The 25,411-nt window shown below is 49.7% G+C and overlaps 8 protein-coding genes across 8 annotated transcripts; 4 read left to right on the forward strand and 4 right to left on the reverse strand.

The window, feature by feature from the left end:
• Nucleotides 1–163: 163 nt before the first annotated feature.
• KY384_003689 (uncharacterized protein) lies at nucleotides 164–4,957 on the reverse strand (the record flags this gene model as incomplete). Its single annotated transcript, XM_044812202.1, has 10 exons — nucleotides 164–392; nucleotides 453–664; nucleotides 713–1,889; nucleotides 2,650–2,725; nucleotides 2,784–2,916; nucleotides 2,970–3,431; nucleotides 3,478–4,010; nucleotides 4,088–4,542; nucleotides 4,593–4,674; nucleotides 4,834–4,957. 10 exons carry the CDS (start codon nucleotides 4,955–4,957, stop codon nucleotides 164–166), a joined length of 3,483 nt encoding a protein of 1,160 aa, XP_044671335.1.
• A 2,727-nt stretch (nucleotides 4,958–7,684) lies between these two features.
• Nucleotides 7,685–9,005, forward strand: KY384_003690 (uncharacterized protein; the record flags this gene model as incomplete). Its single annotated transcript, XM_044812203.1, has 4 exons — nucleotides 7,685–7,732; nucleotides 7,823–7,896; nucleotides 7,942–8,317; nucleotides 8,364–9,005. 4 exons carry the CDS (start codon nucleotides 7,685–7,687, stop codon nucleotides 9,003–9,005), a joined length of 1,140 nt encoding a protein of 379 aa, XP_044671336.1.
• A 347-nt stretch (nucleotides 9,006–9,352) lies between these two features.
• Nucleotides 9,353–10,072, reverse strand: KY384_003691 (uncharacterized protein; the record flags this gene model as incomplete). Its single annotated transcript, XM_044812204.1, has 2 exons — nucleotides 9,353–9,668; nucleotides 9,726–10,072. 2 exons carry the CDS (start codon nucleotides 10,070–10,072, stop codon nucleotides 9,353–9,355), a joined length of 663 nt encoding a protein of 220 aa, XP_044671337.1.
• Nucleotides 10,073–10,606: 534 nt separating this feature from the next.
• On the forward strand, nucleotides 10,607–11,803 carry KY384_003692 (uncharacterized protein; the record flags this gene model as incomplete). The annotated part of the gene is made up of 3 exons (XM_044812205.1): nucleotides 10,607–10,924; nucleotides 10,980–11,630; nucleotides 11,702–11,803. The coding sequence occupies 3 exons, from the start codon at nucleotides 10,607–10,609 to the stop codon at nucleotides 11,801–11,803; spliced, it is 1,071 nt and encodes a 356-aa protein (XP_044671338.1).
• A 3,284-nt stretch (nucleotides 11,804–15,087) lies between these two features.
• Nucleotides 15,088–16,622, forward strand: GSK1 (Glycogen synthase kinase 1; the record flags this gene model as incomplete). The annotated part of the gene is made up of 7 exons (XM_044812206.1): nucleotides 15,088–15,133; nucleotides 15,189–15,361; nucleotides 15,412–15,495; nucleotides 15,549–15,897; nucleotides 15,952–16,145; nucleotides 16,233–16,437; nucleotides 16,489–16,622. 7 exons carry the CDS (start codon nucleotides 15,088–15,090, stop codon nucleotides 16,620–16,622), a joined length of 1,185 nt encoding a protein of 394 aa, XP_044671339.1.
• A 1,382-nt stretch (nucleotides 16,623–18,004) lies between these two features.
• Nucleotides 18,005–20,816, forward strand: KY384_003694 (uncharacterized protein; the record flags this gene model as incomplete). Its single annotated transcript, XM_044812207.1, has 7 exons — nucleotides 18,005–18,074; nucleotides 18,124–18,218; nucleotides 18,273–18,379; nucleotides 18,431–18,698; nucleotides 18,752–19,638; nucleotides 19,694–19,875; nucleotides 19,933–20,816. 7 exons carry the CDS (start codon nucleotides 18,005–18,007, stop codon nucleotides 20,814–20,816), a joined length of 2,493 nt encoding a protein of 830 aa, XP_044671340.1.
• A 545-nt stretch (nucleotides 20,817–21,361) lies between these two features.
• On the reverse strand, nucleotides 21,362–22,530 carry KY384_003695 (uncharacterized protein; the record flags this gene model as incomplete). The annotated part of the gene is made up of 3 exons (XM_044812208.1): nucleotides 21,362–21,651; nucleotides 21,708–22,213; nucleotides 22,268–22,530. 3 exons carry the CDS (start codon nucleotides 22,528–22,530, stop codon nucleotides 21,362–21,364), a joined length of 1,059 nt encoding a protein of 352 aa, XP_044671341.1.
• A 628-nt stretch (nucleotides 22,531–23,158) lies between these two features.
• On the reverse strand, nucleotides 23,159–25,089 carry KY384_003696 (uncharacterized protein; the record flags this gene model as incomplete). Its single annotated transcript, XM_044812209.1, has 4 exons — nucleotides 23,159–24,627; nucleotides 24,680–24,810; nucleotides 24,859–24,923; nucleotides 24,976–25,089. 4 exons carry the CDS (start codon nucleotides 25,087–25,089, stop codon nucleotides 23,159–23,161), a joined length of 1,779 nt encoding a protein of 592 aa, XP_044671342.1.
• Nucleotides 25,090–25,411: the final 322 nt, after the last annotated feature.

A 25,411-nucleotide genomic window follows, 5' to 3' on the forward strand; every position in this document is an offset into this window, starting at 1 on the left:
GATGGCTTTGGCATTTACTTCAAGCAAGTACAGTAAAACACCATGGGCCATGTCATAGTCAATCTGTCCGAGCACCTAAGGCTTTCTTGGTCTATGGATTATTTCAAGCGGCGTCGCTCGCGTAAGAATATTTGATGGTTCTCGTGCATGTACAAGCTAGGTACTAATTCCTCTTCACCCTTTCCACCAGCAAATGCTGGCCTACTCCCGACTCGAGCGGCGTTAGACTCCCGTTTGAGGATGAACCGATGTTCACACGTGGAGAATTGACTCCCGATTTTGGTGGCGTGTCAAGCTTCATGGGCGTGATAGATCCGCTTGGAGGAACGGGGATTCTGATATCCTCCGGTGACGGTGGGATAAGTTCTTGTGGTTGATCCGGCACCTTGATACTGAGAAGACCTTGGAGTCAGCAATGTCCGCTAAGCGATTTTCGCTGAAGGTGGTTTTACCGAGAGGCTTCGTTGTTGTAGGACGCCGGGATGATTTCGATGATCTCATCCCTGGGGAAAGAGAGCGAAGGTATGTCTGTGGCATTGCAGGCCATAAGATAGCCGTATAGAACCCGTAAAACACTTTCATGTGCAATAATCAAGAGATCATTCTGTTCTCGCTCGAGTTCGAGAATGATTGGTTCTAGTCGAACAGCAAGATCATGGTAAGACTGCCTTCATCAGTTCGTCCATGCACAGACGATTTTTGTCATACATACCTCTGCCCTTGGATAACGGTGATGGTAAGGATCTTGCCCGTGCTTTGCTACTTCCTCAGGGTACTCAATCCTGATTCGTCTTTCACTTTTTTTCTCGCAAACACCTGGGTTCAGTTGGCTAAGCTGACTCCTTTGTCGCACTCGATACCCTTTTTCAAACAAAAATTGGCTCGTTTCTACGGTTCTTCGCCTCGTCGATGCCCAAACAGTAAGTGGTTTGAGTGGTATGTCTGGGCCTCCGTTGTCGATCAAAGCTTGCCGTTCCGTCTCACGATGAGCGAGCAATGTCTCACTCATCTTCTTCGCATAATCTAATCCTTGTTGCGACAAACATGCGTCGACCTTGTAAGAGTCTTCCTCATTCGACGTGCCTGCGCGAGCAAAATATGTGTGCCTCGACTTGATGTGCAGGTTGAGGAGGTAAAATACGATGCGATGGCTTACATACCCGAAGCTGCAATTGTTCACGGAGATTCGTTCCCCTGCATTTATCATTTTGATGTAATTCAATTCAGATTCATCCATAGTCTCAAAATGAGGTATTTTCGCTTTCATTCTGGCTAGGTAATGCTTGACCGCTTCATCCTCATCCCACCCCACATAATCAGGGCTAGATATCTTGACGCTTCTCACGTTTTCCTCAATGATCCTCTCATCATCGCATGCACTTTCAATGAAAAGCGTCTGAGCCTCATGTTTCGAGAACTCCTTAGCTAGACTCCGTCTCCCAGCCGCTAGGGGGTTGACAGCATCGTATATAGCGACCTGACCATTCTCATTGTTCAAGAAATGATAGATGTCGTCCCGACACTTCTTCAGGATTTTTTGCCTCATGAGCACCGAGGTTGGACTTGCATTGACATGAAAATAGTCTTCAGGAACATCCTTGCCAGGCCCAACATGAGCTCTTCTGTAATCACCAAGGTGGAAGACTTGTGTCTTCACGCCAAGCCATCTGAGATATCTCGCGAGCGCAACGCTGAGGTGGGTCTTCCCTCTTGCAGGCAGGCCTACCGTGACTATCACAATCCTCCCAGAATGGAAGAGACGTCCGGATTCTGTGCTGTAGAGCTGCGCCGGGGCTAACTCTCCAGTCTCGGGCATGTCGTGGATGGCATCAACGAAAGTGCTCGACTTCCGTCGATAGCGAGGGTTGTTTGCGGCGACATCGGCGGTGCTATTTGGTGCATCTATTAGCACTTATCATGGAAGTACAGCGGAGAGCGGATAGGTGCGCAAGGCCAAGTTTGCTGGTAGGGAAGCTAACAGTAGTGTATCCATGCTTTGTAGCTATCGATGCAAACTAGTATTCATAGTGATAAAAGATAACGAGAACGAGTGGGGAGGATGTTCTCCATCTCAAAGGGTATAAGATGCATTGAGAGGATATATAAGCTGTCCATCGGAGTCCATGCCTGAATCCCCGCTGCCTCCCGTCGGTCATCAACATCCTCTAGAGATCGGATGGCCGATAAGATAAGCCTTCGCCGGGTGCGCCGCTTCTCCGTTTCGGCACATCTTCTGCCCGGCACCGCTGGAAGCTATATAAGCCAGATGAAATAGACTGCCTGTCACTGTTACTTGGGATAGTGACCGTTCGTAGCAAACATTTCTATTGAATCAGGAATGGAGAGATCCCTGTGCGCTGTGCGGATGAGATCTCTAGCGTCTTGAATAATGATGTCGAATACATCTGTGGTTGGCAATATACAATGAGCCTCTTGACGAGTGGTCTGCCTCGACCACTTTCCCACCAGACACCAACTTCAAACCCAAACATTACTTCTGATATGCACAGGTAGAGACCTTTCTCCGGATTGTGCGTCGAAGCTCGCGTGTGCAGCGTATATACATGTTAGAAATTACCCTCGGTATGGCGAGAACCTGTGTCGGTAGTCTTAGCAGAAATCGCTGCTTCTAGCTCACAACAAACATACCTCCAAATCCTTGCACGCATGTCGCCACTACCAGTGGCAAACAGCTCACCAATTGGGCTTGGAGCAACGGAGATGACTGATAGTGTGCACTGTTAGATTCGACGATTTCAACTTGAAATGCATGGAGAACAAACCAGAATTCTTGTGGCCTTGTAGCATTAATTGGGTATCACCGGTTCTCGAGTTCCAAAACTGTACCCCTCGGTCTTTGGACCCGCTAAGTACCCATTCGTTGTCCGGAGTCAAAGCCACGGAGAGCACGAAGTCCTTAAAGATGGTCAGCCAAGTCGCGTTTCAGTGGTTAGGGTATAAAAGCATACCTTGTGCCCCTCGAACGTTCTGATGCACCGACCACCTCGCGAAGCCAAGCCTCTGTTGTCAGGTGCCAATTGCCACATCTTAATCGTCTTGTCCAAGCTTCCACTTACCAAACATTCACCATCGGGTGAGAATGCGACGCTGTAGACGCTGTCTGTGTGACCGTCGGGTCCATCAAGTCTACCCATGACAGTGCCAGTATTGATATCCCACACTCGCACACTTTTATCAAGTGAGCCGGCGGCTACATACTCTCCACTAGGAGAAATGGCCACGGTAGTAACGCCGTCTTCAATAGTGAGGGTGAGCACTTCGCCGCCACGCTGAATGTCCCAAACCCGAACAGTGTGATCACCGCTGCCTGAAGCGATGAGGCGACCATTGCGTGCGAAATCCAGCGAATAAATGTCTTGCTCATGACCAGCGAATGTGTGTCGGATAGTGCGGCTTTGAATATCCCAGACCTGAGAAAATTAGCTAGAGTCAGATTGAGGCCCGGGTTTCACAAACTCGAATTTGTTTGTCTTCTGCGCCGGTCGCGAGAAATGCACCATCAGGGCTGAAGCATACACTCCGAATGTAAAGATCACCATCTTTATCGACAGTGTCGTCTTGCAAAGTAGTCAGCTTGTTCCCAGTCGCTACATCGAAGATCTGCGCAGATCGATTGCATCCGGTCGCCACTCTGGTACCATCATGACTGAACCTCACGCAGCAAACGACACTTTCGTGGGCAAGATTACAGACCAAATCAATATCCAATTGTCGTCGGATAGCAGGGTTGAAGACTGCGTACCAGTCCGGCCCCTCACGCTTTTGATCGGGTCTCAGCTCGTCGGGATTCAGATCTGCGAGTACGTTGCCCACGCTAGGATACTGTGGGCCAGGAGGAGGACTTGGACGACTCATAGGAGGAGGGGACAGACCTCCATAAGGTAGAGGCTGGTTCTGTTGAGGTGTACTTGCGTGACCGCGCGGTCCGATTGTATTGCGAGGTGGTTTGCCCGCCCCAGGAGATGCCAATTGATTCTGAGAATTATAGCCTGACAAAATGCATATCAACACCTGGATCGTAGCATGCTTCGAGAGAATTTGCGGGCGGAAAGGAGATTTTGCTTACCATTGACTAGCGGTTGGTGGGGATAGCTGCTCTGGTACGGCCCCTGTTGTTGCTGCAGTGGCTGTGGTGGCTGGGGCATCTGGTGTGGTGGGGGACCTTGCTGCTGCTGTTGCTGTTGTTGTTGCTGCTGTTGCTGCTGCTGCTGCTGCTGCTGCTGCTGCTGCTGCTGCTGCTGTTGTTGCTGCTGCTGCTGCTGCTGTTGTTGTTGTTGCTGCTGCTGCTGCTGCTGTTGTTGCTGCTGATCTTGGGTCAAAGGCGCCAAACCAGGTTGGCCTTGTCCGCTCTGATTTGACATGATTCCACCAAACAGATTGCTTGGGCCGTGACCAATATTTGGAGGTGCTGGTCCTCCATGGGCGGTGCCATGACCGGGTAGACCACTCACTCCTAGGTGCGAAGGTGGTCCACCACGCGCTTCGAGCTCGTGACGTAAGCGCGCAATGTCTTCCTCATATCTGATTCCAACGTAAGCCAGGGATCTAGAGGGTCGGTGTGGAGAACAAACTTCTGCTTGATGAGTTGTTGATTGCGCTCGAGTTCAAAGACCCTTTGTCTAACCATTTCCATCTCTTGCAATTGGGCTTGCACTACAGTGACATAAGTGAGTCAGTCGATCAATCTAAATTGGTGATCCAACGTGCAGGCAGGGGCTCAAAGTGCATAACAGGTCGAGAAGCCTTCAGGCTCCAAGGCAGCGAGCAAAGAGCCCACTCCCGCCTCCGAGAAAGGGAGAAACGGGAACTCACTCCTCTGATCACTTTCACCAGCACTGCTTGTTGCATTTGCGAACTCTTCTCTAATGCCCACTAAGCATTCCTCCAGGCGCTGATTAGGCGCAGGCTGTGCCATCCCTCGATGCGCATTATACATGTTGGCTAGATGTTATGCTTCTTCCAAATGGACTGGCCTGCCCAATATTAAGGGGAAAGCAGATACGCGGGATGACTCCACGTCCCGGAGAAAAGGGTAAAGCTAATGTAGGGTTGGATACTTGTCGCAAACAAAAGCCGCAGACGTGACGCTCAGGCGATCGGAGAATTATCGATGCACGTTACAGGCGCGTAGGGGACGAGTCTGCTCTGACGATCGCTATCTGACGAGAAGTGGTTGTTCAACTTGGATGATCAGTCAATGCGAGGCTGAGAGGACCCCAGGCCGCAGACGTGATGCTCCAAAGGCTAGCCGCAAGTGAGCTGGACTGAAAGCAGCCTGTCGAAGTCAGTGAATCCGAAAGTGAATAAAATACAGATCAATGGTGGGTTGAACTGATGAGGCCGAATGATCGTGAACCTGAGGTAAGTGGCAGGGAGAAGATTGTTGGAGTTGACGACGGAGCCACGCTACTTTAAGAGAGATTGACACGGCGAGCTTGAGGTGGGCTGCTCGGCCCCTAGAGCGGCCACATCCGCAGCTAGACCTAGAGAGGACTGGCACACATCTAACTATCTTAGCGAGACCCTTCTGGATATCATGTTGAGCCGATAACAACATGAGCGCAAGAAGCGTGCTTGCAAACACAGAATGCAAACCCTTTGATAGAGCACCACAATCGGAACAGCTGGCCAAGGAAGGGGTTCTATCTCTCGCTTTCTATTTTCCTTCGGCGCGCGGTCGCGTATTCTTCCCAAGTTGATGGCCCACACGCCGCTTGGACCAATATGCCCAATTCTATATCGGGCGTTAGGAAGGCTAGAATGGAAAGGTCTGAAACGCCAATGGACAATTGCTGTCGTCGTTTCTCTTGAAAATAGACCTCAACCTTCACGAGAAGTCTGATCTGTCGCCGTGCTCAAGCCCTTTCGTGGTCAAGCATCCAGTGTGATGGTGCATGCACTTTGGGCTTGGACGCATCGTGTACGAGCCATAAGCGTGGATGATATTTTAAGTCTATCGATCTCATGCAATGACGAGTCTAAAGTGACCTTAGCGACACTTCTATACGGCAATCTGTTGCAGATAGGCTCTTGTTTTCTCATACACTACAAATGTGATCCACGTGCTAGGCATCACTCTCAGCAGATTTGGTCCCAATCCTTTGTAAAGTCCAGCCATGCCTTCTCGTGCCCAGACCTGACGCACCACATCGTTTGCGCCCTTGTACGTACTGTCTGCGTTGTACATCTGCAGCCTCGATCGAACAACCTGATATGGGTAAGTGGCACTTCCCGCAAAGATCTTAGCAAGGCCGCTGAGCAGGAGATAGTCAAAGGTTTCAAGCTGACGATACTCTGCACGGCGTTTCTTGAGTTGCTCGTATGCCATGAACTGCAAAGCGCCGTGGGAAACGCCAAACATAGAAGGGAGTAAGCCCCGATAGAAGCCCATGATACCTTCACCCCGGTAAATTTGTCGAGCGCCATCCAGCATTGATCGATATGCACCGGGGTGTGACGATGACGTCGATAGCATGCGCGTTTTGAGAACCCAGACGGGATTTGTACATAGCGCTGTGAGAGCTCCTGCCAGATGCTGTAAGCTCATAAGCAAGTTCTTCTCGCCCAATTTGACACGTACCCGCGGCGCCTGATGCCAGGAAATAGTCGTAGTAGGACAAGTCTCCCGTACCGCGATTTGCAACCATACCCATCTTTATTCTATCGTAGCACACAAAATAAAGTGCCCAACTGGCCGAGTTACCGATGAGGTTCGGCGTGAGGCCTCGGTAGAATGCCGTGATGCTTCGTTCATCTCGAACAATTTGGCGCAGGATCCGAAAGGAGCTTCCTAGCCGTGCAGATGTTCTTGTTTCAACTATGACATCTTATAAGTGTCCACGACTCTGGGGCTGAATTGGTCATACGCACCCTGCAGTCGAGTCTTAACGATGTCTAGAGGATGCGCAACCTAGCTCTGATCAGTAAGTCCTTGCAGCTTTCCACGCCATTTACCAATGTCGAGAAGACCCCAGCCGCGAAGCCCGCAATCGACTCAACGAAGGATTGAGATAGCCGTGGTGATGCATCATTCATGTCATTTGGCGAGGTGAGGAAGAACTAGGTATTGAGGCGGGAAAGAGATTTTATATACACGTGTGAAAACTATGTACACCAGAACATGACGCAAAAGCTACAATTGAATGGCGAGATTATCTATTCGACCAGCGCCCCGTACTTCGCTCCATTCCACGAATTTGAGTCTGCAGAAGAGACAAAGCCAGGCTCCACATGCTTGACCCTGACGCTCATGGCCAGGACTCAACACGTCTTTCGATCCCTTGCTTGGCTCATTCAAACGGAGATATGAGTCTTTGGCTCGAGTCAGTGTTTGCTTTAATTATATGAATTTGGTCATAATCACTGGAACAATGACGGTTTCGGGCTACTCCAGGTATATCCTTTTCGCTGTTAGCTAGGATGATTTTCAGCGTCGCGATGGAGGCACACCGATATACATGATCAACGGCAGATAGCCACTATTTCTTGTTAAATGGAAGGCACAGAAAGATGGGCTTGCTGTAGAGTACATACTAATGCACCGCAACTCTCGCCACTTCCAGAGTTCTTGATATTCTTTCCTGCAGATGTGATCAGTCTTTGTTGGGGCGCAATGCCAGGGGTATAGAATACTTTGCTGTCCTCCGAGAGTTGCCACATGCTCATGACTCACGTTGAACTTCTGTTGGAACTTAGAAAGGATCCTAGTAAGGTGAGATTCTATATGATGAAGACTGCATACTTTTCGATCGTCGTAATTTTTTGTCTTGCGCTACGGTTTTAATTACATGTCTTTTTCGAGATTCCGCCTGCTTCGTTATTCCCTGAACCAACGTGGTTGATACGAAAATCCGAGATGTCTGGCGCGCGTCACTGGTATGCTATGCTGCCTCCGATTGTTTATCATACTAACTTGGGCAGGGAACAGGACAAAGAAGCGACTGTATACATTGGCAATCTCGACGAGCGAGTCACAGATAGCTTAGTTTGGGAGCTGATGCTGCAAGCCGGTCGTATTGTCAATGTACATTTGCCCAAAGACCGCGTCACACAGACTCATCAAGGCTATGGCTTCGTTGAGTTCATCAGCGAGGAGGACGCAGAATATGCTGCAAGAATAATGAACCAGGTTAGGCTCTATGGCAAGCCCATCAGGGTCAACAAAGCATCCGCCGACAAACAAAAAACAGTAGAGGTGGGCGCAGAGCTATTCGTGGGCAATCTCGATCCGATGGTCTCTGAACAGACGCTTTACGATACTTTCGGCCGATTTGGCACTCTAGTGACAGCCCCAAAGGTGCGCTCTTGGGTTAATGCACGGCCTACGATGCTAAATCTGATAGGTTGCTCGGGACGATGCCAATCTATCTAAAGGCTATGGCTTCATTTCATACGCCAGCTTTGACGCCTCGGATGATGCTGTCGCCAACATGAATGGACAATATCTAATGAACAAGGAAATATCGGTTCAGTATGCATACAAAAAAGATGGAAAAGGCGAGCGCCATGGCGATCAAGCCGAGCGTACGCTGGCTGCACAAGCAACGAAGCATGGTGTACAGCCCACTGTACAGCCTCTGCCAGCAGGACTTTTTACCGGTAGCACTCCAACAGGACCTACGGCGGTGCTCAACAGCGATCTAAACCGACCGGGAAGCCTCTCTGTAGCAGGGATACCAAACGGCTTTCAGAATATTCATCCTCCACAGCAGCAACGTCCTCCGCCGCCATCCCAGCCGTTACCTGCGCCGCCTTCTGGGCTTCCAGCCAGACCGCCCCCCTCCCAAGCTGGCTACGGTGGGCCACCTCAAGGCTTCCTACCACCAGGCTTTAACAATGCACAACCACAGCCAGCTTTTCCAGCTGCTGGTGGTGCACCTCCTCCTGGGTTCGCTCCGCCACCGGGACTGGCTCAAGCAAGTCGCGGTGCTCCTGGCATGCCGCCGGGATACCAACAGCATTCTGCCTATGGGACTATACGATGATAGCGTCGCAATCTATCACAAAAAATCCGAGGACATTGACAGAAGAAAATACTCGCTGGTCATTTAATGGTGTCACCTAACTATAAATGCGTACAATGAACTGGTTGATGATCAGGTAACTCGAGAAAGCTCAGAATCAAAGAGGTGATTGTTGGATTTAGACTTTATGATCTTCGAATCGAGAACCCTTGTTCTGGCAGACTGCGCGTCTGCTCTGTATTCGAAGGTCTACTCGACAAGGTTTCAAGAACCAGGAGGTTATGTGAGCTACAGCTAGTCGGGCAAAAGTTGCCACCAAGTTTGCATTACAATCCTCATATCTTGCCGGATGTGACGTCAATGTCTGTCTAAGCATTCCTTGGTCCTCTTTCCCGCTGATCTTCTCTTAGCCAGCTCAAGATGAGCTCTCCCAGCTGGCTGTTTTCGCTTTTCCGCATGCCGCCGATATCGAACATCTCCGTCTCGCCCCAATCCTTGATTTTCCCTAAATGTAAATGCACTAAGTGCGTCGGCCAATCCGCCAGGTGATCAAATATATGAGTCGCATACACTATTGTGCACGGCCTCAGTTCCGTTTCTCGTTTCAAGAACGACAAGAAGTCACTTCGACTGAGTAGGTCGAGATCTACGGTTACTTCATCCAAGAGCAACACGGTCCATGGTCTGGGCAAGAACGTATGAGCATGATTTCCACCACAAGGGGTTGTCATCGCAAATCACCGGATTAACCCCATTGCAAGTTGCACCCGGCGTCTTTCACCATCGCTGACTGCATGCATTCGCCATCCAACATCAATGTCCAAGATTTCGATGAGCTCGTCCCGTCGATCTTTATAAAAGTCGCCGCCAATTGAGGCCAAGAGAGTTGGTACGTCCATATCGGTACGAACTATTGGATTATTTACAAATTCGGTGCCGAGGTAGCATACGCCTTCTAGACCTTCTTTAAATGGATCAAGGCCCGCGACGGATACGGTAGAATTCGGTGCCATGTGTTTGCCCGACAGCAGACGGAGGAGCGTGGTCTTGCCCGATCCATTAGCTGTATGGTATCCACTTGTTAGCATAGGGGTCCAAAAAGATTGATTCGTGAAAGGAAGATGGGTACCGCCAACAAGAAGCGTCCGACTACGAGGTGGCAAGGAGAACGTCAAGTTGCGAAGCCCTAAGCCGCCTGGAAAAGAGTACGAGAGGTCTGAGGTAACAACTGAGGGCAGATGCTTTGAGGGAGCTTCAGCGACTGTAGACATTGGCACTTGATATAATTGGTTGGCAACAGCGAGCCCTATACAAGTACTTAAGATCTGCCGATATAGACCTCGACTTCCTCGAGTATAAGTTCGAGACATGGATGTCGTTATCGATAACGCACTCCTGAAATGGCCTAGTGCATGTGGAAAATGTTAATTACACCTCTAAGGGTTCAGGACGAGCTTTACAACCTGCGCGCTTCATTCAAATATTCCGGTTACTGAGCTTTGGCTATTTATGAACACAAACGTTTCTCCCTAACCGCCCACCTCATGAACCTGTATCTGCACGCGCCATTCTGACCTTCGTTTTTATCCTGGCTGACGGCCGTGCGCTGTCTCCCTGAGAGTATGGGTGATACAAAGGGCAACGGCGTGCTTCCCCCTTTTCTTTCCGACAACGGCTTGATCAATTTGTTCCGTAACACATATACAGCTTTCTCAAAGCGAAGGGAAGCTTTGGGTCTCTCGAATCCAGGACCATTTGATAAAATAAAGCGAGAGGTCGACACCGACGTTTTTCTCACCAAGTTCATGTTCACAGGCCTCAAAGGGGAGCTTAACAAACCTTTGAGCATATCACCCCTATTTCAGTTCTCACATGCATTTGCTTTGGGGTCGCAGCAGAACCCTCCGTATGGATTTTCTGCCATATACGGAACACCTAGCGTGCGCCTCGAAAAAATCCCCTAAATGGCACAATGCGTGGACTAACGGCTTACAGATGCTAATGCAAGGCAATCTTGACAACGATGGCCAACTAATGGCCGTACTCAATAAGAGCTGGACGAAGTCTTTTGTGACCAAGAGCCAGGCATCGATGACCCCAGGCCAGGCAAGCGTAGTCCAATTGGACGGAGATTATTCAGGGAAAGATTTCACGGCGTCTATCAAATCAATGAATCCATCTATCCTTGACGGTGGTCTAAGTGGTGCTTTTGTCGGTGGCTATCTCCAATCTGTCACCCCTGGCCTTGCCTTGGGTGCGGAAGCCGTGTGGCAGCGTTTTGGAATGAACCAAGGCCCAGAAACAATACTCACTTACTGTGCAAGATACAAAGGCCAGGATTGGATAGGTACCGCCCAATTAACGGGCCAGGGGATGTTGAGTACATCTTACTGGCGAAGATTATCGGACAAGGTCGAGGCAGGCACAGAACTCAATCTTCAATTCGCACCAGGCTTGGGAGGTGGAGGTCTGATGGGTGCTGGAGCAAGTAAAGTCGGGACCACTACTGTCGGCGCCAAGTACGATTTTAGGACCTCGTCCTTCAAAGCTCAACTTGATAGTACGGGGAAGTTGAGTTGTCTACTGGAGAGAAGAGTACTTCCCCCAGTGCAGATATCTTTCGCTGGAGAAATAGATCACTTCAAGGTAGGAATTCTTCTAGGACCATTTCAAGACGTTTGTCGTCTTTCTTGACCGCAATACTGACACTTGTCCAGTCAACGGCAAAGATTGGAATGGCTGTTTCTCTCGAGGTGGCTTCTGAAGCTATTCAGACCCAGGCAGGACCGAGCGCATCGGAACCCTCTGTACTGTTCTAATTTGACTGCATGCAAACTTCGAACCAGCCTTCTGGTTCAAGTGTGCGCTGCAACCTTGAATCCTCACGGTAGACTCCTAGCCTATCAATACTCCCCTCGACTTTCCTTGGAGATTCGCATGTACCTCCAGCATTTACGACCGGAGTCTTTAGAAACTTCCCGGGTTGCGATGGTCTTCTAACTGGCACGATACACCACTTCGGGTCACATGACAGGTTTGTAGATAAATCAGCGGCTTAAGCGATTGCGTATGTACAAAAGGGCGCACTTTCCATGAGACACTACCTTATCAAATGAATCAAACATAATTTTCATATGACAGCACATCCCTGAGTTGGGGTACGTCTGGTCTTTCAAACATGCTTCCTATACACACTCATACTCAATACTACAAATGGTCTTCAGAGATCCCGCTCTCGTTGAAACTTACCTCAGGATTTGTTTTCTTCAGAAAAATCTCGAGGCTTACAAGGCGCCACGCATGTCCAGACTGTTGTTCAAGGCAAAATGGGACTGGAAGAAGCTTGGACAGTCCGCCAACGTACGGGAAAGTTCCGATGGCCCTTCTTCATCATTATTGATTCTGCGAACGCGGATGGATTACTGTTGTAAACACCAATGGAACACGCAGACTCTTCCAGCAGTCCACAATTTGCCCTAACTCAGGAACCAGGAATTCCTAGAGCACGTTTGCTTCAGGTACTGGTGCTGCTGCAGCTGAATAATGGAACCGGGTAGAGGATGAAGAGGATGGCTAGCCCGATTTACACATCAGATGATGCGGCGGCAGCGCAGCATCGCATGTTACAGGGCTCAAGAGTAACGCAGCTGCTTCCATGACGTTTCCCGGGAACTAAGCTGCAGGCCCAGTTGCAGTAGTAGAGTAGAAGTACACCAGATCGTTTTCCGGGATGGGCGGGGGAAGCGATGAATCTTAGCTGCATCCGCATTGCTCGGAGCCTGGGACCCTCCTGCCCAGATGCTTGGATAAGCACTATGACTTTCCCAGCTGCAAGCTTTTGCCGGTGCTTTCGCTACTACTAGACAGCGACAATACATGACTGAATAATGCCTAATGCATGCCAGTGCCACGGGTGCAATTCCCGCTCCGCTTGGCTCGTCCAATTGGTCGGCCATGCAAGATCGCTGATGGTCCACCCCATCCTTCCTACACTGACGTATGGGGAAGCGGCTAGTAGGGCCTGCACGATGAAGTCTGCTGGAGTCACGACCACAAGGTCAGTCTTGAGTGCCGGTGACAACAACGTCTCAAACAGTGATCTGGCGCACAAGCCACCTGTGGAGGTCGGCAAGAGCCACAGCCCACAGATAGCCGGCCGGGAAGGGGGGGGCAAATGCACGACATATCTTCAACCCAAATTACAATACTGCTCTCGAGGATACTCGTTAATAATATTATGATGGTGGTACCTGAAAGTGAGATGCCTTTACCCGGGCGGGCTCCCTCTACCATTGGCCGGTGTATCAATGCTTCGGAGGCGTCTTCAAGGCTCTGACTGGTAAGCTTAAATACTTGTTGGACAGGGGTTCTGATCACACACCCATACACACGACCTAAGCTCAGGCCGGAGAGTTGCAGCTTGACGGAGGCAAATCGACCGCTTCTTCGTGCTGCTGCGGAAAGCTCTTCAGATGGAACTCATTCGTCATGCTCAGGGGCAAGCAGAGCTACTCTCGTGATCTGCTGTTGTGGCGGTGGTCCCTGACGATTGCTCTCATCGGGCTAGGGAGACGCACGTTGCCATTGGACACCATCCAGGTACCAGCTGGGGCTGGGAAGTACAGGCTGCTCTGGTTGAGACGGGTAATGCGGAGGAGGATAGGCAGCGTGGTGTTTGGAAGGTGGTATCGGTGCTGCATTCGCTGGCTAGGGCATAGCATAATTACTCTGGCTGTTTGTTTATTATTATGTCTACAAGTGACTGCTTCTGCACAGGAATAGCAAGCAAGCCAATAGGAGCGGGCATGCTTTCAGTGGAGACTAGTCAGTCCCATGACCTCGAAAGACCTTGCTAGCGGACCCGCAAGCCCACGTCCCTCCCCCTCCAAATGCCGCCCGTAAGCTGGCTGCTGCTAAGTGCTAACGAGCATAGCTGCCAGCGGTACTTTAATCCTGATGAATCCCCAGACCTTGGTGTCATTATTGTCAATTATTCATGATTGATGAATGACCTGCACCACGACACCCTGAGACTCTTCCCTTGGAACGCACGTGATCATAAAACCCCCGACTCAATCAGGAACCCACCATGCGTATGCTTTGAACGCCAGTGACAGCGACCAACCAACCATCCACAATCCCCATTATTCTTCACGGCGCATTGCGTTTTGCTCCTTGTCTCAGGCCAGACGCACGCGCACAAGCAAGCAGCAGCAGCAGGCAGGCAGGCAGGCAGCCTCATCTTATGGCCATCCACCCGCCCATTTAATAATAAATAATCCTATTTTCCTGTCCCCACTGCCCAGATCCTCCCCCGCTTGTGGCTGGTCCAGGTCACACTCCCCCCTCTTGTTCCTAAGGTAGTCAAATTCGCCTAGCGATCCGAGATCCAACGGCCTGGGAAATCTACCCAGTGCACTCTGGCATCATCCTATAGTCAAAAATCAACCTACAGTCTGCACGCTCCTTACCAGTTTGCTTCTTCAACAACAGCCAACAATTGTACCACCCTTTCCTGCGCAGTGGCCTCCCGTCTCAACTCGGTCAGAGCAGCCACAGTGAGCCAGATCCGAAGGGTGGCGCGAAGTCAATCGTAGTCGCCTGACCCATCTGCAACGGGCAAAGGCTCCAGACGAAATTGCATCCAAACCTCTCGTCACTTTCTCCAACGACCCTATTTATCATACCTCGCTCATCGATTCCTCGAGCCATACTCTGGTCGGACAGGCCAGTGTAAGTCGATCCTCTACCCACGAGAGCTGTACTGTCTCCCAAATACCCTCCGCCGCTTCAGCGCAGCGCCCCCTTCACTCCTAACACTCCCGGATCAACACACAGAGCAGTTGATCTTTCGAGACCGCCTATTGACGTCGGCATTGCACAGCCACCACTATTCACTTTCGGCCCGGTACTGTCATTCACCATCCTCCACATCGTCAGCCTCGCGTCCTACCAACACCACCACCACCCCCACCCGATATTCTTTGCGAGCTTCCTTCGCCCACTACGCATCCCCAAACAAAGCTCACTGGGTTTCAGCCGTTTCTTCCAGACTCGGGACCCCTCCTCTCCTAGATAGTGCAATAACGGCGAGTCTACAACAATGTCACAGAATCGCGGGATGGGTCTCAACAATCTTCGCATGGGTGGTGAGTTCCTTATGACATGGGAAATGGTTGTGGCCGAGACTGATGAGGATTCCAGAGGTCATAAGAGAAAAAGTCCAGGATGGCTTGACGGGAGAGACGAAGGAAATGCAGTACACCCAGTGCAAGATTGTCGGAAACGGCTCCTTTGGCGTTGTTTTCCAAACCAAACTCGCTCCAAGCAATGAAGATGCGGCGATTAAACGTGTGCTCCAAGATAAGAGATTCAAGGTTCGTCGGATGCAAGATCTATGATATAGCCAGGTATTGACATGGTACAGAATCGGGAGCTTCAAATCATGCGTATTGTACGCCATCCGAACATTGTGGAGCTCAAAGCTTTTTATTATTCCAACGGAGATCGGGTACCCTGCCATGTGTCTTTCCCACTTACGGCTGGCGATGCTAACGATATCAGAAGGAGGAAGTCTATCTTAATCTCGTCCTCGAATTTGTCCCTGAGACCGTCTACCGCGCTTCCCGCTTCTTTAACAAAATGAAAACGACGATGCCGATACTAGAAATCAAGATCTACATCTATCAACTATTCCGATCGCTTGCGTACATACATTCCATGGGAATTTGTCACCGAGACATCAAACCACAAAACCTTCTCCTTGACCCCAATACTGGGGTTCTCAAGCTCTGCGATTTCGGCAGTGCAAAGATACTCGTCGAAAATGAACCAAACGTGTCGTATATTTGCTCCCGATATTATCGTGCGCCCGAGTTGATCTTCGGAGCAACAAATTATACCACTAAAATTGGTAAGCCTTCTCTTTTGAATGACCGACCGAATCTATCCTAACCATACTATTTAGACGTCTGGTCAACCGGCTGCGTCATGGCGGAGCTCATGCTTGGCCAACCCCTGTTTCCAGGCGAGTCAGGTATCGACCAACTGGTTGAAATCATTAAAGTCCTAGGAACTCCAACCAGGGAGCAAATACGCACAATGAATCCAAATTATATGGAGCACAAGTTTCCTCAAATCAAGCCGCATCCATTTGGCAAGGTCAGTCATGTCATTGTCTTTCATACTTGTGTCCACGAAATGTCCCCCTTTAGTCAAATTCAGGATAGCCCGCTTATTTCCTCTTAGGTTTTTCGTAAAGCCAGCACAGACGCCATCGACTTAATCTCGCTACTGCTGGAATACACCCCAGCCCAGCGCCTTTCTGCAATTGACGCCATGGTACATCCATTCTTTGACGAACTTCGAGATCCAAGCTGTCGCTTTCCTGACTCTCGTCACCCTGGAGGCGCGCCTCGAGAATTGCCTCCCCTGTTCGACTTCTCTCGCCAAGGTACGTCGCGTCTTGAAGTCGATGATGCTCAATTTGCTGATTGTGGCCCAGAATTGTCCATTGCTCCGGAAAAGAACACGAAACTCGTTCCATTACATGCTCGCAAGGAGCTTTTGTCCCGTGGCCTGGACACTGACAATTTCATGCCAATGAGTCGAGACGAAATGAGAGCTCAGTTAGATTGAGTTTGGCATACGATGAGAGGAAACGGATTACGATGTTATGGAGATCTTATCGAGATCGGGCGATGGTCGCATTTCATCGTTCCCAACACTATCCCGCCCTGGCTTAGCGAAGAAACCGTCTAGGTCTTCTCCGCCTGTGCGTGTTGCAAGCAGAAAGCACAGAAAAGTACGGCATGACTCGGAAACACTACTGTATGAAACGAGTGCCTTTATTTCTCTTACTTACGAATTCGGCAGCGGCTAAAAGTATGGGATCAGGGATGAAGGCTAGGTCATCAGTCAACAAGTTAGTTCATGGATTTTGAGCAAGAATAAATGCCGCCGACACGAGTTGCAGAAAACTTCTTCTTATCAGGGGAGGGTTACTGAATGGGCGGACTGAGATACGTGGCAATGAGAAAAACCTCCAGAGACCACGTTTGAATAAACACCAGAAGATTTGTTACCTTTCTTCCACTTTTGCAACTAGAATGCTTTAAGAATAACATTATAAACATACCATTGATTGATGATTACGAAGCGAAATTACTGAAAATTGTGATCAAATAAGTTATGAGGAGCCAAAGGCTTTATAGCGAACGTTGTAGGCCCCACTAAGATTTTAGCCCAGATTCATATTCGATCAGCACTACAACCCTGAGAATGATGTATACCACATCATTGGCCGGTGGGCGTTCTTACGACCATATTTCTTGCGCCTTTCCTGATGGAGAATTGAAAGCCCGATGCTCTTAGCTCCTGGAGGTCATACTATGCGCGATCGAAAGCCTTTCAGGCGTTAGCTATCGGGACGTCTTCAGCTGAATCTAGATCATCGTCAGACTCGTCGTCCAAACTGCCTTCTTGTTGGTTGAATTCGGCCTTAGAATCTGGAGGGTCTGGAAAATCTCTGGGTCTGCCGAGTATAGAATTCGAGTTATCTCCTTATTTTCATTTATTGCCTTAAGGATAGTGTTTGAAAGGTATTATTGGCTCAACTCAAGTATTACCTGGCATCCTAAAATGAATTCCTACATACCCTTGATATTACAAAAAAGTTCTTGCTTTTTGAGTGGAAAAAGTTTTGTATAATCAAACAACCAAACAACCAGATGATATACAACCAAACTAGCAACTTACGGGAGTATTTTATAGCAACGATTACAAGAGCACGATTTTAAACCAGCTGCATTGTTGCAGAGTCATTGCGGTTCAAGGCAGAGCAAAGACTCATGGTGGTCCACAGCTGATGCGCTAAGCCAATCACAGCGCCGCAATTCTGAAGCGCGCGCCTGCGAGGCTTCTTGTACAATCACCTCTCATATTAGCTCTACACCTGCCAGCCTTCGGCCAAAACCCCTAATTCCTTTTATCAGACGAATCTGTTTGCGGTATCTGCAGCTATGGCAGACTACGAGCGACGGCCCAGTGGACACCATGGGGGCTACAATAATCGCAAGCGGCGATTTAGGGGTTCGACTTTGCGAGCAAGAATGACTGTCCTGCGGCTGACATTGACAAGGCGATGATGACTATGATCGCAGGCCACAGCGTCGGAGATACGAAGAGCCATTACACGTAAAGATTCGAAAACAGCTTTTAAGCATTGCTGAGTCGGTAAGGCCTCAAGAATTGGATCCTCCTATCGATCGCGCCTGACCTAGGCCTTAGCCACTCAAGAGAAATGATGAGGAGATTGCTAGTATCGCCAAAATCATCGTCGAAAATCACGAAGATGAGCAAATTAAATCTGTATACCTTGATCTAAGCATTCAACTGTACATGTACCTCCTGAGCCTCCGCAAAAATTGACCTAACAGAGAGCCTAGTGTTCTGGAGCAACCTTTGAAAATCCCTTTTATTGCCGGTCTTACCCTTGCAACAGACCAACAAAAGCCAGACTTGTCCCAGAAAATTCTTGAAAGAGCAACTTCGAGACTGCAGGAGTACCTCAACGCAGGTGCCTGGCGGGAAGTCAAGCATCTGCTTAGATTCCTAGGATGCCTCCAGCGGATCCTCGAGGGAGATGGTATATTTCCAGTATTTGAGGAACTCTTCGCGCGAGCCGTGGATTTGCAGACGGCCTCATCGGAAGACGTAAGTATGGCTTTCGACGTTCTGCGATAATATACTCATCTTGGTGAATCTAGAGCCTCGGGTTAGAGCTAGTCAAAATCATTCTCTTAGCACTGCCATGTGTTATGGCAATTAACCCGAACTCATCAAAAGATCAAGCACTCGCAATTCTAGACAAGACTGAGGTGATCGCGTCCACCCCTCACGTTCTTTACACGCTCGTCAACCCAATCGCGGTGACCAGTAGTGGAGAGAGTTCAGAACCACTAAGCTTCATTGCTTTATTACAAAAGCAACTACAAGCGGAGGCTGACCAGGGATGGAAGCTGGCTTGTATTCCCAGACCCTACGTTCCAATGGAAGGCTTCAACACGGGTGACGAGTCCGTCGCAAAACATAAGCTACCTGACATTATGATACCATCGCCTGTCACGGCTGGCACACGTCCTAGATTACCTGAGATTTACTTTTCTGTCTATTCCGATCAGGAGATTGAGACCGTGGCGCCAGTCTCCGATATAGCCTCAACCCTCGTCCGTGATTCTCTCATAGACACCATAAATATCGTGGACTTCAACCGCAACGCCACAGCTAAATTTCTGATTGACGTCGATTGCTACTTCGCTCCCGATACGTTTGTCAAACGAGCCACGCAGTTCGACAAGTTACGCAACTTGGATCAAGGCAGTACGACATGGAAACCTGAAGATGTGGTGGTTGACGCTGTTTTCTCGCAACTGCTCCAGCTTCCATCATCAGAGCACAAGCTTGTGTATTATCATTCTGTTCTTACCGAGGCTTGCAAAATTGCTCCCGCTGCTATTGCTCCGAGTCTCGGACGGGCTATACGATGGCTCTACCAAAACGTGGATTTCTTAGACCTCGAATTAGTGTATCGCTTTATGGACTGGTTCTCTCATCACCTCAGTAACTTCGGCTTCACGTGGAAATGGACGGAATGGTAAGCCCCTTTCCGTGGTCTTTCCGATGGCAGGATGAGACTTATGCGCTATTAGGGTGGATGATGTGGCTCTTACCGCTGTGCATCCAAAGAAGGCTTTCATTACAGGGGCTCTTGAAAAAGAGATCCGCTTGAGTTTTGCTGCCCGCATTCGTGGTACCTTGCCTGAGCCATATCGACCTCTCATAAGCGAAGCTCAAGAAGAGGACACTCCTCCCTTTAAATACCAAGATGATCGTAAGCAATTGAAAGCTTGAGTGATGAGATTGACGATGACTGACGAAGAACATTCAGAAACGCCATACGCTGAACAAGGCCGCCAACTGCTTCAGCTTCTCAAAAAGAAGGCACCCGGCAATGAGGTGCAAGCTGCACTCGACAGCATTCAAGAGACGGCATCTTCGCTCAAGGTTGAGGACCCACTTGTGCCTTCAACAGATGCGTACACAACTGTGATCTGCTACCTCGGCAGCAAGTCTCTTTCGCATGTCCTCTCCCAGATAGAGCGCTGTAAGGAGCACTTCCTCGCTATTGGCCCTCAATCGGAAAGCGCTCGTCGGCAGATTATCACCAGTGTCATGGATTATTGGCATGACAAGCCTGGTGTTGGGGTCTCCATCATAGATAAGCTACTCAACTACACAATCCTTACCCCCCAAAGCGTCGTCCAATGGGCGTTACACGACCAGCTGGGCAAGGGCAAGATACTAGCAAAGGCCCATGTCTACGAGATGATCGCTTCCACACTAGCAAAAGTCACCGGCCGCGTCCGCCAGATCCTTATTGCACGAAACGCTCCTGACCTCACCGACGAGCAGCGTGCCATCCTGGACACGACCTTAACAAATGAAAGAGAGGAGATGAGCAAGCTACTTGCGCTCACTGAAGATGCTCTAGTTGGCGTTGCAGAAGGTAGCAACGACGCTATGGCTGAGGGCGCCAATCAGGATATGGAGGAGGAGCAGTTAATGAGAGAGTGGGGCCAAAGGTGGCTCAGGGTTGTAAGAAGAAAGAGAGCGGTTGAGGAAGCCACAGTGATAGAGCTGCTACAGCAAGCTCAGAGCCAGATGGAAGGTGTTGAGAATGGTGTTGTTAACGGCGTGCAGCAGAATGGTGATGACTTGGAGGATCAACTGCCAGAGCAGAATGGGGTGGAGGATTTCGACCAGATTACGTGATATCCTGGTCCTTCAGAAGAGGGATGTGCTCTGTTAACCTTTCTTCGTGACTGTATTCTACATCTGCCGGAGGCTGGCAAAAAGGTCCATCGCGGTTTTGGTCAAATAGGTAGTCAGGATTTGGGCCCGATGGGGCAAATGATGGCACAGTACCGCGATCGCTACATTCTGAATTCTACAAGGTCCGTTAACAGGGTTCTCGAACATAGCATATAGAGATGCGCTTCCACGTCATGCGCAGGTGTGCCAATGATGAAAGTCCAGCCTCGACTAGATGTGAATCTTTAGAAAGCCCATACGATCCTCATTTAGACATTACGCTCCCGTGAACATTAATGCATACTGGTGATCGATCTTCCACCTCAACGAGACCAAGTCTTGATACTGTGGCGTCCAGCGCCGAGAGATTAGTGTCATCCAAGCATGCAATGACTTTATAGGTGTGTGCGCGACCCCAGTTAATCCTCTTGTGCCATCCACAATAGGTCTTCGAATCACGCGCAACGACCGCAGTGCCGCCCAGATATCTGCTAGCACGGTGCATCTCACAGCACCTTCTTCTGCAATCTTCGACTTTCATCTCCGTAATCTCGGTCATCATCGCCTTCAACCTCTTTCTGTAACTTCTCCATCTCTAGCGTCTGACGCTCCCATTCGTCTTTGCTCATCTTGCTCTCTCTGCTGAACAATTCCTCATTGGGCTGGCGATAGCTGCCACCCAACCTGTCCCAAATGGTCGTGAATTGGCCGTAGTTGTAGTTGAAGTACAGATGATGCATGGTGTGACAAGCCGCGCCGTTTATGACGTAAGAATTTGCTACGTATTCACCGTCGTCTAGAGTATCGCGTCAGTGTGTTGAGCTTGTAATTGATGGGGAAGGCGAATCTTACGGATTAGGACCGTCCAAATGTTGATGAAGACAAAGAGAGCGACATAGGCGAATTTCTGCAGAGGGAAGAGAAAGGGAAAGACATGATACGGTATACTTTGCGAGAAGCCATCTAAGGGGTGGAAGGCATGGCTAGCGAACGGTGTGGGCATGATCCACTTGTGATGCTTCTTATGCAAGCGCTTGTAGAACAGCGGGTGATGTAAGCATCGATGTATACAGTAGATGAAAAAGTCGGTGAAGCAGATGAAGAGAGGGAATTGCAGGATGTTGTAGAGAGCGAACGGAGCATCCGAGGGTTCATCGTAGAGCTTGCCAAATCCGCGGACCTCAAGCAGGAACAGCGGCGCAGTGCACAGAGACATGAACGGCATCGACTGCATGGTCTGTCGTATCTCCTTCCGTACCTGGTTTTTGAGATATTTTGGATGTGTGAAGGTGTCATGATCGAAGACGAGGTAGTAGGACAGCGTTGAGCAGATGAAGTACAGGACGAGGCCGAAGATCCTGAGCGGGGGTGAGAAGTGACCGTTCAAATTGGCAGGTTGGGCGGGGGATTACCATGTGATGAGAAACAGAGAAGCTCCTTGCCGATAGATGTTGTCCCGCGGCCATTCGCTCAGGTAGGCGTATCGGGACGGTTCAAGCTGGAAGAACTTGGTGGCGGGCTGAATCGAAGTAGGCATCTCGCGCATGCTCGAGAAGGTTGGAGTGGATGCATGTTGAGGGTTTTCCTTGTAAGCTGCTAACGAAGACGCAGGATAGACAGCGGCCCAGAATCTATCGAAGAAGACCGTATCAAAGACCTCCAAAACGATATCCATAATGATTGAGTCGCAGAACGAGGGACGAAGAGGAGAGCCGAGAGAGTAGAAATTCTCATCCTGGTGCTTTCCCCCATTGTTCCTCAATGTGGACTAGATTGGTACGCATTGACCAGTCAAGGAAATATTACGAAAAATAACGAGAATTACAGGGGACAGGGGGGCGGAATTAGGCCAAGCCCGTAGCTTGAAGAAATTCCTACCGATGTGCTCAAAATCGTCATATGTACGAGGAATGGCGGCTCTTACACCGCTTCTAACAAGGCTTTGCCCTCAATTCGCTGCTTTCAAACCTCTATGCCTTCAGGCCTCTTGCCTATCCCGGTGAGGCTCATATTCCCTTCCCTGTTCTCAATCCGCGAGGCGCATCTTCTACTTCCTGCGCAAATCAATATTTGCAAGCAGCTAGAATGTCCAGACTTCACAGCCCTTGTCTCTGGTAATGGAAGTCTGAGTTCTGCGGATACATATCTTCCATGGCCAAGTTGTTTGCTTGGGTAGATCGGGTCCACTTCATTCAGGTCGCAGGTAATTGATCTCGAAATCTGTGTTACGGGACGTCAGTCCCTTTGCGTTGGGTCATGCGAAACCCATTTGGCCATCGTAGGTCAGCAAAGGCGTAACACTACTATCGCCCGGCCTCCCGTCTCAGCCTTGCCGCCGCTGTGGCAGGTCGACCCTCCGGCCAAGTTGAAACAGCATCCTCGATCTCTTCGAGGAAAGTGGCACTGTTATGAATGGTCGTGCCTCCCAAGACTACTCGAATTCCAGGAACACTAGCGTTTACTTGTGTCACCATCTTAGCCTCCTCGTAGGTTGCGCCCCCGATCATGAAGATGATGATGTCCTGTGGCTTATCCCGTGTCGAGCCGCCACCCTCAACAAATGGGTACTGTTGCTCTTTCAATTTCGCTTTGATTAGATTCTGCAGCGTTGCTTCCAGTCGCGCAGAGTGCTGCGTGTAGACATTCTCCACCCCTTTAAGTCCTTTGAATCTATCTCTCGCGCCGGAGAATATCGATGAGGACTCGAACAAGTCGGAAAAGCCGCCCGCAGCGGGTGCAGCTTGGAGAGATTGATGGTAGGCAAGAAGCTGACGTACGATATCCACCCGCCAGGACGGAATACCAGCAGCCGCCTCAAGCAAATCGAGGAGGACTGGCAAGGCATTGGAGGGATGCCGTTCATATCGGATAGCGTACAATGCAATAAGACGGATCTTGTTAGATGCGGGTATCTGAGTCGATTGTATGAGTCGTTGAACATTCTTGAGATCCGTCCCATGATTGTCGTTGCAGGCCAAGCTCTGCTCGAGTTCGCTTACATCCAGCAGTCCATCTGCACCCACGAGTCGGCTCAGCTCACCCACTAAGGTCACATGCTTGCTAACATTGCCCGAAAGCTTTCGAAATTCAGGGAAGTCTTCCACAAAGCGTTTCATATCTGCGATAGACTCGATGCTGGCTGTGCTCTTCGTCCTCGATTGGTACTGCTCGACGTACTCCTTGATATTACCTCCCAGGTCTCCAAAATTCAGATACATGTTCTTCTTGAAAAAAGGATCTTGATCTTGGGATAAGACGACCTCTTTCAGCTCAGCCCTTATGTCTGGAACGTCTTTGAGATCGACTTTGCCGTTGTGGATGCCTAGCATCTCATGGACCATCGCCTGATATGTCCATTGAGTCAACAAAGGCGTGATAGGGTCGTCTCGGCGGTCAAGTACTAGCAGTATTGGGGGTGTATCAGTCTTCCTAAAGTCAAATAGTTGCTCCTCCTGTGTCATTGTATAGCGGATCTCCGTTGCTAGCTTCTTCGCCAGCAAGCTATTCCTCTCGTACCGTATCAGCGGCTTTTTCTTCAAGGATAGTAAAATGCCGATGACGCCTTCCTTGCACCGCTGCAAGGAGTCAGTATTCCAAGTGTCTGGGCTACCGCTCCAAATGCGCTGCTTTGGAAAGCCAAGGTCGAGAGAGAACAGATCTGGGTTCACAGTCACATAGTCCGCGAAATATTCTTGTACAGTCTTGACGACTTCATTGCCATCAGCCTCAGCCATGCGCTCCAGCGTGGACTTTTTGATAACATTGCTGAAATCTACGTAGCCTTATCAGACAATTAGGGGATTGGTTGCGCCCACAGTACTCACATATCGAATATTCGCCGTATTTTGGTTCTCGAAGCTCATCTATCAAGCCTTGAACAGAGTCTGGCGAGGGCCTTACAAAACAGATACAACGTAGGTGTCGCATCTTCTCTCGAGAGGCATTGTCGAGGCGGCTTTGGATCTTAGCGTGCTTTCAGAGCTGAATAGAGGAACCCTCTCACTCGACGAGATAGACCTCATGATTGAGAAGGGCTGACTGAGTTATAGCGGTCGAGACAATTGGAACCTGAGATCGCGTTAGTAAGAGCTCGCTCAAGCTTGAGTGTATAGACTCGCACTGTCTCACTGTCAAGCAGAAGGATCTTCATCTTAGACGACGAAACTCCTGACGCATGATCGCCAGAGGTGACCATCTTGGAGACATAACCCGACACAGCTGCGACGATATCCATTGCACCTATTTCATACCATCTGTGACTTGTCCCAAGCAAAGAACGGCGACTCTCACCAGTCTGAACGTTCCATTTGGAGGTTGACGGGCCGACGCCATCACCGGCCCGCCATTTCAGCCCCCTTTCCCCAGTTAGTATTAAATATATGCGATATCAGTATATAGTCTGCGCACCCTCGGGACCGGTCGCTTATAGGTATATCTGCCCGGTCACTAGGTCAACTCTAGTATCCATACGATATTCCGTCACTGTCCGCTCGCATTTGTCATTTCTTTGGCACACCTCTTGAGGAGGCACATTTCACGCCATTGCTGTTGTGCTT

This window comes from Bacidia gigantensis (genome assembly GCF_019456465.1).
Source record: "Bacidia gigantensis strain McMullin 20006 chromosome Unknown contig_180, whole genome shotgun sequence".
Classification (NCBI taxonomy): domain Eukaryota; kingdom Fungi; phylum Ascomycota; class Lecanoromycetes; order Lecanorales; family Ramalinaceae; genus Bacidia; species Bacidia gigantensis.